Genomic DNA, 13394 nt, shown 5'->3' with positions numbered 1-13394 from the left:
AAACAGTGACAGTATTTTAAAAGGGTTGTTATGAGAAAAGTATTTTGTAAACTTTGAAGGACTCTGCAAATGCAAACTCTTTTTCACCTTCCTCTTAGTTTAAGTATGGAGAGGCAGCAAGCATGATGGATAGAGAGGAGGTCTTGAAGCCAGGAAAACATAGGCTCTGGTCCCACCCCTTACCGTGTAACCAGGTACAAGTCACCGAAACTCTCGGTGCTCTCAACAGTTCTCTAAGACACTTGCAGGGAAGATGCTGACCTGCACTGGTGGAGGGAGTTTCTTTACACCAATGAAATCCCAGGTCCTTTCTCTGTCCCACATTATTATGATACCGAATGACTACTCTACAGCTGTTAAGCTTTCTTTTGAAAAGAACAATTCATTTGATTCAATCAAATTAAATTTGCCAAATGTCAATTAAGAAAGGAGTATACCTCCTTGGATTCACCTGTGATGATGTTTCTAGTCTGCACTGATGCCAAGCCTGCAGCTTAGAACTAACCACTCTCTTCTAAGGAAGTTCCCAGATGCTTTAGAACTCTCTCATTTGTCTCTCCTGCTCTTTAGGCCTCACAGGACCCCAAGGACCTCCAGGTGAGATACTGAATCTCCTTCCTATTAATCTGCCCCCACCTCAGACTTCTTGTTCCAACTGTCAAATCCCACTAAGGAGGATCTTTTGAGAGTCTAGGGAAATCATCTGTATCATCCAGCCTACCTGGGCCATCCACCTTTCATATCTCTCAGTCCAAGTGTGTTAGGTGTGACAGCCTCCATCTCCTGTTCATGTGATCCTAGGCAATAAGTAATTAGGAAGTAAAATCTGTCTAAGAGAGTATCATTAATGAGTGGTGCAGATGAAAAGAAGACCCTTGGATTATCCACTATTTGGTGTTAACTGGGCCTCCGTTAGCTTTTCTTGCATCTGTATCAAAAATCAAGAGCAGGCTCTGGTCCTAAAGGACCCTTTACCCAAAATGGAATATAGTCCTACAAATGAAAAAAATAGGCCATCCCCAATTTTTAAGAGAAACTAGGTAATGGACAAAAATAAAATCTGGCTGCAGATCTAAGAAAGATTTAGCAAAGATTATATATACGCCCTCTTGAGAGACATTGCTGGAGCCAACAAGACTTGGGATCAAGTCCCATCTCAGACTTAAACTGCCTGCATGATCCTAGGCAAGTAACATGACTTCTCAGTGCCCCAGGTAACTCTTTAAGACTGATTCTCTATTTTCTTTTGTGTCATGGACACTTCTGACACTCTGGTGAAGCCAATGGACCACTTCTCAGAATAATGCTTCTAAATGTCTAAAATAAAATACAAAAGTTTACAAAGGAAACAAATTGTATTAGAATACAGTTAAAATATTTTTTTTTGAAAACTTAGTTCACTGATCTCAGATTAAGAACCCCTGCTCTAAGACCATAAGTTGCAAAGAAAGTGTCACCTGCATGGGTGAAGGAATTTTCCTCATCTGGAACTCCCTCTCCCAGTAAATTCACAAACTTGCTCCCTAGCCTTGTCCTAGCCAGTAATTCACATATGTTTATGTCTGCAATTGTGCTCTAAAGGTCTAATTTGTATTAGAGGCAAATGGGAATATACATACTCCATCTGAGATAGCTTTAAAGAAAGGAGACCTCATGGGATAACATGAGGACCATGAAGGTAGATTAATGAGAACTTTACAGGCTGAGGAATGTTTTGTAATCTTCCCCATTCTAGGTTCTGTGTCCAGGGGAATTATCACAGGGACTCTCCCCCTTCTCCTTTGCTGGGCTTTGAACAAAGACTTTCTTTGAGTCTGGGTTGCTTCCTTCTTAGAAGTTAAGGGAAAAAGACAGACTCCACCTTTGTAAAGGTGAAAACCGGGCTGGGGCCTCCCTACCTCCCTTAGGTGGTTTGTTCACTGAGCGTCAGTCCAGTAGGCATTAATGCTCTGATTTATTTATTTAACATTAATCCTCCTGTTTTATTTATTTTTTAATCCCATCAGGACTTCCTGGGACCCCAGGCCGACCAGGGGCCAAAGGTAAGTGAGTCTCCAATTTAAATATTCATTCTCGGCCTCTTGGGATTGTCAAGGTTTTGCCGGGTCTTTGTCTGTCATCAGGACCTGGAGCAACAGTGACACCTAGTGTCAAAAGAAAGAAGCTTTTCCTGACCAAAGAGTAAATTTCCTTCCCAGCCCATCCTTTCCCCCATCTGCATACTGCCATCACCATAGATACAGATACAGATGATATCAATATATATGTAATATAGAAGTAGATTTTTATAGAGATAATATAGATATAGATCACACACACACACACACACACACACACACACACACACACCCAGGACTAAGATTCCTATTGCATAGCTCAACAAGATGAGAACATCCTCAAACTCCCTCCACTGACCTGAGACAGTACCATGAAACCCATATCCACATGAATCCAATCCAGAGCATTCTTTCTGCCCTTCTCTCTAAGCAGCCCACCTTTTCACCACATCCCCTGTCTCAAGCCTCTTTCATCTCCAATCCAGACAGTCAGGCAAGAAGGATTTGTTAAGTGCTAACCTGGAAGTGCCACTAAAAAAAAACAAAAAAGAACCAGTCCATCCCTCAAATCCCTTCCCTTATATTCCACCATGTAAAAAAATAGGCACCTATAAGATAAAGCCACCAAGAGGATATTCCTAAATCACAGGTCTGACCATGTCATGCCTCCAATGGAGGAGTTTCAGTGATTCCCTGCTGGTTTCTATGCTAAACTACAGATCCTGTTTGGCATTTAAAATCCTTACCTATTTAAGGGTGACTTATCTTTCCAGATCTATGACACATTCTTCTCTTTCCTGTACTCAGCCTTCCAACCAAACTGGTTCATTCACTGTTCTTCAGATACTACACTCCATCTCCAGACTGTCCCTTTACACTGGTGTCCTTCACACCTGGAATACCCTCTCTCCTCCCCTCTGCTTCTTAGAATCACTAACTCCCTTCAAAGGTCACCTCAAGAGTTACCTCCTCCATGAGGCCTTTCCTAATTCCCCAAGCAGGTAGTAAAGTCAGAATTAAAACTCAGGTCCTGTGATTCCAAACTCAGTGTCTTTTCACTGCCACCTGAGTCTTCACAGAGTTTCTCAAGGAAACACTAGCTCAGTAGTTTCCTCATTCCCTACTTCTTTCTAAACTTGCCTTCACTTGCTCTGTAACCTCTCTTTAGTTTTGGAAACCAAAAACAAATCCAATAACAAAGTACCTCTTCTCCCACCCCAATTTCCCCCTCTCCCCCTCATTCCCAATCTGAAAGAAAACAGTTTGGTGGTTTAAGATCTGAATAGAATGAACCACACACTAGTTTTCCCTAAAAGCACAGTGAAGCTGTCAGAATGAAACTAGTGCCCTAACACCCCAGCACTCTTCCTTCCAGAAGTCACTTCAGGTCTGAGAAGATTGATGATGGAGGCCTTCCAAGTCATCAGCTGGGAGATTATCCTTTAATGTAGTGTAGTACATGCTCCCTCGTGCTCTCTCTGCTCATTATAATGCCTTTAGCAAAAAGGTTCAGGCCATAGGTGAAAGATCAGTTTCTCTGGTGTAATAAGAAGACTGAAAATGATTCACTGATTCATTAATTCATATAGAAATGCAACACTTTCATCCTTCTTTTTCCTCCTGCACGCTTCTCCTCCGATAGGTGACACTGGTACTCCAGGCAGGATTGTAACTTCAGGTAAGAAGGGCTTGGGGGTTGTCCTGCTTTCTGTTTCTTAATCTCATTTGCAATATGTTTATCTCTGTCAAAGAAATGTTTGGCTCTAAAGCAATTTTGTTAGATGAGATGAAACTATGGGTTCTTTGGATCAGGGACCAGGGGGAGAGTAAGGTTTGCCTTCTTGCCTGCTCTCATGCCATGGGAGAGCATGACATTAAAATACAAGAGTCATGATGACACTTTGCAGTTTGAGGCTTAGAGCATCTGCTTTCCAAGTGTCGTTCATTCACTGCCTCACTTTTTTGCAGAGGGAACATCGACAGTCACTGTACCAGGGCCTCCAGGACCACCTGGCGCCCTGGGACCCCCAGGACCACCCGGCCTTCCAGGTTGGTAAATTTTTTTGCCTTTACCAGAAACTAGCTACAGACGTCATTTGCCTTTGGATGCCATGATGACTTCCCTGGCAGTGAGTCATACATATAGAGAATACATGTGGCCAAGACAACTCACACATCTAGCATCACAGGACACTCGTGTTGCTTTCATGTTGCTCCCTATTGGGCACAGTTTCTCTCCTGAGCAGGTCTCTCAGCTAAGTTCCCTGGGCCTGTCCTCTCCACAACTTGACTCCTGATTGGCAGCACTAATTCTCTCTTGAATCCATGCTTAACTGTTTTCTCTGCTGCCAGCTGACTCTCTTTTGGCCTGCATTCTGCTGAGGATAGTGTCTTCTGCTGGGTGAGTGGCCCTGTTGCAAAATGCTATAGTCAGTGAGAGAAGGAAGAAGAGAAAGAAATCCCACATCCCCCCAACACTCACTGCTTTCTGGCTGAGACTCAAGAGAAAAGGCAGAGTGCTGGCTTCTTCCTGCATGGTTCTCCTCTAGGCCACCTCTGCTCACACTCTTTGAAGTAGCTTTATGCCCCAAGTGACTCTAGAGCGATCAAGCTAACTTTTTAAAGGCTACCAGGGCAGGGGCCAAATTTTTTGCGAGGTGCCCTCCAGTGCCATCATGAAAAACTTCTTCACCCTCTGAAAAAGGGTTAAAGGGGATAAATACATCATTTTATTTAATACGTTGACATCTTATTGGCTCCAATACCCACCCCTTCTGTGACTTCATCAATGAGGATGAGGGGAAAGCAATTAATCAGAGGTATCCTAACCTAGTCACTGCTATATTATGGTAAATTTCCAGCATTAATCATATACTCTTTAGGTTGTATTGTTCTCAGACATATTGAGGAGACCAGCACTTGGGCCTTTGGCCCTTTCTGTGGTTCTGCAAACTAGGACTAAAGAAATATAATTTAACCTATTTTTCTCCTCTTCTGCAGGACCTGCTGGCCCAGCTGGTCTCCCAGGACAGCAAGGTATGCCATGCCTGGGAACACTGAGGAATGATTATGGGCTCCCAGAGAGAATGGATATCTGGTTTTTCATTAGCCACAGTTATGACAATATGTCACCAAAAGTTCAGAAGGCCTCAAGGGCCCCTTTAATGAGGAATAGACTGGAAACAAAACATTTCCCCAGAGACCCTGTCAGTCCTTTCTTCTGCCAGATTTCATCCTGCCCAGGGGCTGTCTGCAGCCCAAATTTGGGGCTCGACTCTGCCCCCTGAGACAAAAGAAAGAAAGCAATACAAGCTGATGGAGAAAATTCCAATCCTTTTTTTCTGGCCAACAGGTCCCCGAGGGGAGAGAGGCATCCCAGGGGAGTCAATCATTGGAAGTAGTTCTTCTGGGGTCGTTTCTGCTCCTCGTAAGTACCTTTATTCTACTTGGTGCATGTGAAAGTCAGCCTGAAGTAAGATGACAAGAAGCCTGGAGTCTGATGGAGTCAGGGCACAGGGGGTGTAGGAGCTGTGACCTTCCCTACACACAAGGGACCATTTGGAGAGTGGTCAGTTCAGACAGGGTCCCTGGGGGCAGCTGAATCAGGAAGTCCCCCAGTAAACAGCCCAGGTACAAAGAAGATGCCCAACTTCTCCAAAAGGAAATCCTAAGGTTTTTAATGATATCAGAGGCTGTGACTTTAGGGAAGGGGATGATCTCTTTGGAACCTCTCAGGTCTTTAAGAGCACCTGGAAAAAAACAGAAATCAGGGTTCTCCAGTGCTTTGCCATATATCTTAAAGAAAGTAAAACCGAATCATAAGAGTGCCCCCTCCCCTCTCAGAAGACTCTGCCTGTCTTTATTTTGCCTGCTGAGTCCTAATAACAATTAGCTTATGAGCAGAATTTCTTGGGTATAGCCATAGGTTTGATGGCCAGACTCCTGGGCTCTCTTCCAATTTCCTATGTCTGAAACATTTTAGGTGAAAAGACACGAGGGGACTGGTCAGGTCTTGGTAAAATTGCCTGACTGCACATCACCTTGACTGCATTCCTGGGTGGGGTGGAGGAGAGGTGGTGATGGAAGGGGACCGTAGGAGACAATAACTACATCTGGTTTCTTTTTGTAGACACTGCTCAATTACAAGGCCCCCCTGGACCACCGGGACCACCAGGACCACCAGGTGATTGTCCCAGGAAAGCCTTGGAAAGTAGAGGGATGGGAAAGGCTTGTAAAGCTCAAAACACTGTTTCCAAAATCCATGTAATATGAAGACTTTTAGAGTCAGAGCTAAGAGAGATTTAAGAGATCACATGGTCAAATCCTCAAATTTGGTAGATAAGAAAACTAAGTACCAAAGAAAGGAATGAATGAATTTGCCACATGAATTTGAAGCAAGGCCAGGCTTAGAACCCATGACTCTTTCCCCTCCATATCTCACACCTTGGCTTTGTGTATTTCTTCTGCCAGGAGCCTCCATCACAGGCCCTCCAGGACCCCGAGGTCCAGCAGGTAAGCGTTCATACTTCTGAGTAGGGAGGGAGCGTGAAAGAAGATCCAGACCCCATGAAATCATCACTATTCAACATACCCAGACTTCCTCTGTAGCACATCCCTACCCAGTCCTAACAGAGGGTACAAACCTTCTCAGATTTCTTTAAATGTCACTAGACAGAAAATTAGCAAATTGCCCCTATGTGAGTGAATTCCTAGAAAGGCTTTCAGCCTTGACCTAGATTGGGAATTTTTCTTGCTCAGGGGAAGGCCTACCAGGACCTCCTGGACCACCTGGAAGCTTCCTTACAGATTCAGGTAAGGCCATCTCTCACTGGAAACACAATGAGTGTCTCATAGGAGACACTCTGAACTTTGAGATTCTATGGGGAAGTGAAGGAACAAACTTTTACAAAGCACTTTGGAGGATAAATAAAATTAAAAATACCATCCCCACCCTTCGGGATCATCATCTTGGGGGCAGGGGCTGGGGCAGAGACAAGTCAACAAACAGAAATTAATATTGAGCTGAAAAGAGGTGTCAGGGCAGCTTTGGGCCAGGACACCTGGCCCAAAATTCCATTGCATAGATTGCATAGAACCATGGCAGAGAGCACTCTTCTCCTGAACCTCCTCTAGCCCGTTTATCTCTTCCACAGAAACATTCTTCTCTGGCCCCCCTGGCCCACCTGGCCCTCCTGGTCCCAAGGGAGATCAAGGTGAGTATATTGCCTTTGTGTGAACTCATCTAGCCTTCCGACCTGGTGTTAGGAAAAGACCTAAGGGATGAAAAGTTTGCAGAGCTCATTTTCCGTGGTACTTTGGCAGTTAGGGCAGGGAGTTCAGGGAAACCACCTGAGCTGCCAAGTTTCTTTCATTTCCTCCCATACTCCTGCTCTGGGTTCCACTGGGAAAGAGGGTTAGGGATGTCATAAGCTACAAAGAAGGCTCCTCCCAAGCCCTTCTCCACAGCCCTGACCTGAGCAGCTGAATGTCTGAATAGGAAGGAGGTTAAGTAACACCTTCTGGGTTTTTCAGCATATTTTCCTCCCCACCCCCCACCCCCGACCAAGGTCCCTATCCCTTTCAACACTAGACTCACCATAATGACCCTTCCCTACCTAAATCCCTGTGGCTGGTGTTGTTTCAATCTCATAGCCTCTCTGCTTTATCTCCAATAGGCTCTCCTGGACCTCGAGGATACCAAGGTAAATGGAGAGGATGGGGATGAAAAGGATTGTTATCTTACCTATCCCATGGCAGGGTTGGAGAGGGGGGAAGAGGGAAGAATGGAAGGAGATTATGTGGATCCTTGAGCTTCTTGGAAATTACTTCATTGAAAGACACTTGAATACATGCATAGGTGGATACTTGGGTGTATGTGTAAAGCAGCATTACATGGGGATTTGTAAAGGGCAGCCCAGGAGGGGAATCAGAGGGAGAGTCCATCTGGGAGATTGTGTGAAAAGGAAATCTAATCATCCTGACCCCCTTTTGACTCTCAGGAGAACCCGGCCTCCCAGGACTCTCTATCACAGGTTAGTGCTGGGCCATTTCCTCCTATTTACCTCTCCCCCAAATCCAACTAACCACCTGTGACAATTATATCCTTGACTTCCAGATTCAGACACTCTGGGAGTCTCGCTACAAGGCCCACCTGGCCCACCTGGTGCTCAAGGACTTCCAGGACCCAAAGGTGGGTGTTGGCAAGAAAGGGGAGTTATTGGGATCCTACAATCTGTAGAACTTTAGGACTTCTGGCATCCAACAGGTCCCCTATTTCAGATCCTTAATCATTCCACAAGTCTTTGCTGCACAGCCAGCTTTGAGCTAAAGAAAAGGAAGAAGAAGCAAACGTGGTAACCCACTACCTTCTGAGAGAATTGGGATCGCCACCACAACATGCCAATGAGGATGTCTATGAATAAAGGGGAGGCAAAGTCAGAGACCGAGACCTGGCTGCTGGCTCATCAGAGACATGCAGCTGGAGGATGAGGCTTTTTCAGCTGACTCTGCTCTATCTTTTTGCTTCTAGGTGACCCTGGTGTCCCAGGTGCTCCTGGAATTCCCGGAAGCCCCTCTCGAGGTAAGGATGTTGCCTTAAGAGAAGGTGACCCCTTCTCTTAAGAAGGGACTCCCACTGAGAGTTGTAGAGAAAAGTCCTTCCCATTTTCCTTGGTCCCAAATGACCATTTCTTTGAGGAAATTAATTCAACAAGCATTCACTGAGCATCTATTCTGTGTGTGTATGTGTATGTGTTTGTATGTGTGTGTGTGTGTGTGTGTGTGTGCACATGCGCACCTGTGCCAAGACCTATGGGGAAGACAAAGGAATCTATCCTCAGGAATTTTATAATGTGCTTAGGGGACAAGATCCAAAAATATAAAAAGATAACTAAGCATAGGTCATAGTGAGTGCTAAATTAATGGTACAGACAGCTAGGGCTTTAGGAGCTCAAAGTAGAGAGAAACCAGCACAGTCTAGAACAGGTTTCAAAGAGCAGGTGGGACTTCAGAAGTCATCCTTCAAGGTACTGAATTTAAAGAGGGGAGAACTGTCATCTCTGTGACCCTCTTACACGTAGGTTCCACTGGTAACTCATGCCTAATCCCCCTCGGGTTGCTTTGTGGATCTTGATCTATTTCTTCATTAGAGAAGGGAAGACAGAAACTCATCAAAGGTAGTGGCCACCCCATCTCCCTATGCCCAGTATAGAGACTAAGTCCACTTTTGTCTTTTATAGGGGGATCATCAAGTTCTAGGGGACCCCCAGGTCCCCCTGGCCCTCCTGGCCCTCCTGGTTCCATCAGCAACTCCAGACGGGAGATTCAACAGTACATCTCTGATTACATGCAAAGTGAGTGCTGGTCCCTCCCATTGAGGTAACAGGGCTACTTGCCAAGGACCAGAGACTGGTCCTCCAGACTCTAAATCTGTCAGTGATTTGGACAGTGCTAAGTGGGTGGGTATAGCTGGGAGACAACAGAAATAACAATTCACACACACAGGCATCTACTTCAATGCTCTCTGGATCTGTGACATGAATCCTCTCTGCACCACCATCTTTCAGAGGTGAAGGTGGTTTCATGAACCATGAAGATGGTTTCATGACTTACTGCAGCTGAAAAAGTTCTACACTGATGGCCATCTCTCTGATGAAGATCTTCTTAGAATTTAGTTTGGTCACTCCTCAATCAACAGGCATATATAGTCCTTCACAAGCCCTTTCTAGCTCAGTAGGACCTGACTGCACTTGTGTTCAATTGGCAAGCCTTGAAGAAGCCATTCATGGACAGGTCAATAAGAAACCTCAATTTAGGACATCTTTACATAGAATACACATGTGTACATACAGCTACATGCACAGTCTCAAATAATAGCTTACACATATACATCCATGAAGCTGTAAGCTCAAGAGACTTTACAATTTACAATCATAGCCATGTGAAGTATGTAGTATGAGTATTCTTCCATTTTTCATATGAGGAAATTATATCTGTGGCTACAGGGATTTGGCCAAGTTCACACAGCTAGAAAGCAGATGAACTAGGGCTTCAACCCTAGCCTTCAGGGTTGTTGTTCAGTCCTTTTTCCCCTGCACCACACCTATATGCTCACACGCAACATCATACGTACACCTATTATAGCACCTAGCACAGGGCCTAGGTCCTGGGTAAATATTTGTTGATTTGATGTACACACACACACACACACACACACACACACACACACACACAGAGTCAACAATCACTTATTAAGAGTCTGATATGTGCCAGGCATGAGTAGCTAGGTGTCACAGTGGATAGAGCACCAGGCCTGAAGTCAGGAAGACTCATCTTCATGAGTTCAAATCTGACTTCACATACTTATTACCTATGTGATCCTTGGTAAGTCACTTAACCTTGTTTGCCTCAGTTTCCTCATCTGTAAAGTTAGCTGAAGAAGGAAATGATAAAAACCACTCCAGTATCTTTGCCAAAAAATACCCTAAGTGGGATCATGAAGAATGAGACATGATGGAAACAACTGAATGAGAATGTGTTAAGCACCGTGCTGAGAACACACCTGATATTTCATATAACCACATCTCTCTTACTAGAAGGCCCTTCCTCAAACCTTATTTCTCTAAAATGTCTGCTCCCCACAGAAAGGGGGCTGACTAGGATCTTCCTATGGCCCACAGAGGTTAAGCAAGCTTGTTGAACAGATGAAAATTTTAAATCAGTCTTTATCCTTCCATACCACCCCCTATCATGGGCATATCTCTGGCCTAGTCCTTCCCTGCCTCAGTTTCTCCATGTATAACAGGAAAAGAACAACCCCTTTGCTGACCCCCTCTTCTGTGAGAACAGGAAGGCTAAAGGGAGGAGAGTACATTTCCTCAGTGGTTCTGAGCTCCCTTTTGAAATACTTCTGTAATACTTAAAAGTCATTCTCCTTTACTGAGATGAGAGCTCCATCTTACTTCTGTTCCTTGGTATTTAGGTGACAGCATCAGAAGTCACCTGTCTGGAGTTCAAGGTCCCCCTGGCCCTCCAGGACCTCCAGGGCCAGTCACCACCATTGGTGGGGAGACCTTTGACTACACCGAGTTGGCGAGCCGAGTCATGAGCTATTTACGGAGTAAGTCTCTGGTCCCCTGCATCCTACCTACATGTTCACATACATTTCTCCACTCCATCTCCGTGCACCTTCCTCTCCCGAGCCCACAGAGACTGATCCAGCTGGCAAAGAGCTCTGTGCTCTTTCAAGGGGTCTCATCTATGATTAAATACCTCCCCTCCCCTCTCATAATCTAATGGCACTTTTTATGCAGAAAAACTTCATTAACTCAGGATGTGTGGTCTTGCAGACACTAAGCTATGCCTTCACGTTATAAATTTCTTAATACAATTTACTGAAAAAAATTAATGTTATAAAGTAAAATTACAAGGGTCATATTTAGCCAACCTAAGAAATCAATGCTTTCTAGTACTTTAGCAGCAGTCCTTTAAGTACAAATGATGTGCTAAACACCAGGGATTCTTATCTTTTCTATAGAGCAGGTCTATCTAGCTGGCTATACTTTGTAAGAAATTTGTATATGGTACAGTTTAAAAAATAAAATTCTTTAAATTAAAAAAATGTTTCCTATCTCCCTCACAGCTTCTGGGTACAACTTGGGCTCCTTTTCCTCTATTTCCTCTGAAGACATCCTGCTTGTGCTGCAAAGTGAGTACTTAGACCAGGATGGGGAGTGAAATCGTCTAGTGCATAGTGCAGTGCATGGCACATAGTAAGCATATGCTGTTAACTGACTGACCATTGTGGTCTCTTGCTACTACTGCCTCCTGCCCTTGCTCATTAACTATGACCAGGGGCCTTGTCTGTACCAAAGGAGGTATCCTTAGAAAGGACTTGAAGAGCCTTGCATTGGCAACAATTGGATAACAATATGTGGTATGCAAATCTGAGACGTCACCAACCCATGGCCTTTCTCTGCCAAATTAGAAAGCCTGTTCAGAAAGGTGGTGATCCATCTCCATGATACTTACCAAATAGGGCAAAGCTTCCTTCCAGGTATCTGGCGATATATTGTCACAGGGACACTGCCCCTTGGAATGGAATCCTGGGAATTGAGAACACTCTAGTTCCCGTCCTGGACCATGGTCTCAGTTTGTGCATCTGGCAAATGGGCAGATCTATTTGCTATTGTACCTGTGGGAGGTTGTGGTTGCCGGGCTGATCAGTCTCATCTCGTTCCACAAACAGGAGGCTCCACTCTAATATGTCTTCCTCTGGGATTTGTTTTAGGAGAAGAAGTACGCCAGTATCTCCGGCAGTATCTGATGGGTCCTCGAGGACCTCCTGGGCCACCAGGAGCTGGTGGGGATGGGTTCCTGCAGTCTCTGGACTATGAAGAGCTGACCAACCGCATCCTAAGCTACATGAGAAGTGAGTATTCTGTCTTTAGGGAGCCAGAGGAGGGGGCTAAAGAAAGAAATGGGGTGATTTCCATTCTGAGTATCTCCACGAACAAGCCTGAGCCCACTGCTCTACTCCATGCTGAGACTGAGTGGAAGACATAGATAGACATTCAGAAAAGTACAGGCCAGTGACCTCAGGACAATTTAACTATCACCCCCAAATTCTGGAATGGAGTCCAGTGAGTTTGGGAAACAATTTAGGTTCACAGGTTCATTTAAAAGACATTATTATGAGAAGGGATCCATAAGCTTCATCGAACTGCTAAAGGGGTCCGTGACACAAAAAAAGGTTTAAGAATCTCTGCTTTACTCTTTCTTTTGTCTTTCCTCTTATCCATAAGAGGCAGTATAGTATAATGTCTCCACTGGCACAAGTCTTGGGGTCAGAATGCCTGAGTTTGAACGTAGGCTCTAATGATTCCTGTGAGTATCTCTCAACCTCTATAAGACTATGAGCCTGTTTCCTCAAGGGTAAAATAATATATGTACTACCTACCACAGAGGTAGTGCTTTGCACTCAAGGAAAGGGCTTTGAAAACTCAACAGCACTATGGGATGTGCTGAAATTATTCTTTCCTGTTTTCTTTTGATACTTGATGATCCTCTCTTCTTTCATATTCGCATTCCTGTGTCTTTTGTTTTCCTCTCCCTGTCTGATTGATGTTCACTATGTTTCATTTCCTTTTCCTAGGTTCTGGGATTAGTTTTGGACTCCCTGGTCCCCCTGGTCCCCCAGGCCTGCCAGGAACATCCTACCAGGACCTACTGTCTCTGCTCCGAGGTAAGGTTAAAATTGGAACACAAAATCATTCTAACACAGAATGGAAGATGGCACCCCCTCAGAGGTAGGGAACCTGCGGCCTCAAGGCCTCTAGG

The 13394-nt window shown here is 44.7% G+C and overlaps 1 protein-coding gene across 2 annotated transcripts in view; it reads left to right on the top strand.

The window, feature by feature from the left end:
- COL17A1 (collagen type XVII alpha 1 chain) overlaps positions 1-13394 on the top strand; it is a 65560-nt gene that overhangs the window by 45973 nt on the left and 6193 nt on the right. For both annotated transcript variants that reach the window (XM_072621500.1, XM_072621499.1), the window contains exons 32-50: positions 571-597; positions 2007-2042; positions 3700-3735; positions 4026-4106; positions 5058-5093; positions 5410-5484; positions 6187-6240; positions 6528-6569; positions 6816-6869; positions 7211-7270; positions 7733-7759; positions 8057-8089; positions 8173-8247; positions 8587-8637; positions 9296-9409; positions 11038-11175; positions 11698-11763; positions 12346-12486; positions 13210-13299. In XM_072621500.1, the coding sequence (XP_072477601.1) occupies positions 571-597; positions 2007-2042; positions 3700-3735; positions 4026-4106; positions 5058-5093; positions 5410-5484; positions 6187-6240; positions 6528-6569; positions 6816-6869; positions 7211-7270; positions 7733-7759; positions 8057-8089; positions 8173-8247; positions 8587-8637; positions 9296-9409; positions 11038-11175; positions 11698-11763; positions 12346-12486; positions 13210-13299 (1236 nt within the window). The remainder of the gene's footprint in view (positions 1-570; positions 598-2006; positions 2043-3699; positions 3736-4025; positions 4107-5057; positions 5094-5409; positions 5485-6186; positions 6241-6527; positions 6570-6815; positions 6870-7210; positions 7271-7732; positions 7760-8056; positions 8090-8172; positions 8248-8586; positions 8638-9295; positions 9410-11037; positions 11176-11697; positions 11764-12345; positions 12487-13209; positions 13300-13394) is intronic.

This window comes from Notamacropus eugenii, chromosome 1 (assembly GCF_028372415.1).
Source record: "Notamacropus eugenii isolate mMacEug1 chromosome 1, mMacEug1.pri_v2, whole genome shotgun sequence".
Lineage (NCBI taxonomy): Eukaryota > Metazoa > Chordata > Mammalia > Diprotodontia > Macropodidae > Notamacropus > Notamacropus eugenii.
The sequence above is the reverse complement of the archived record's forward strand: the minus strand, read 5'-3'. Positions and strand labels throughout refer to the sequence as shown.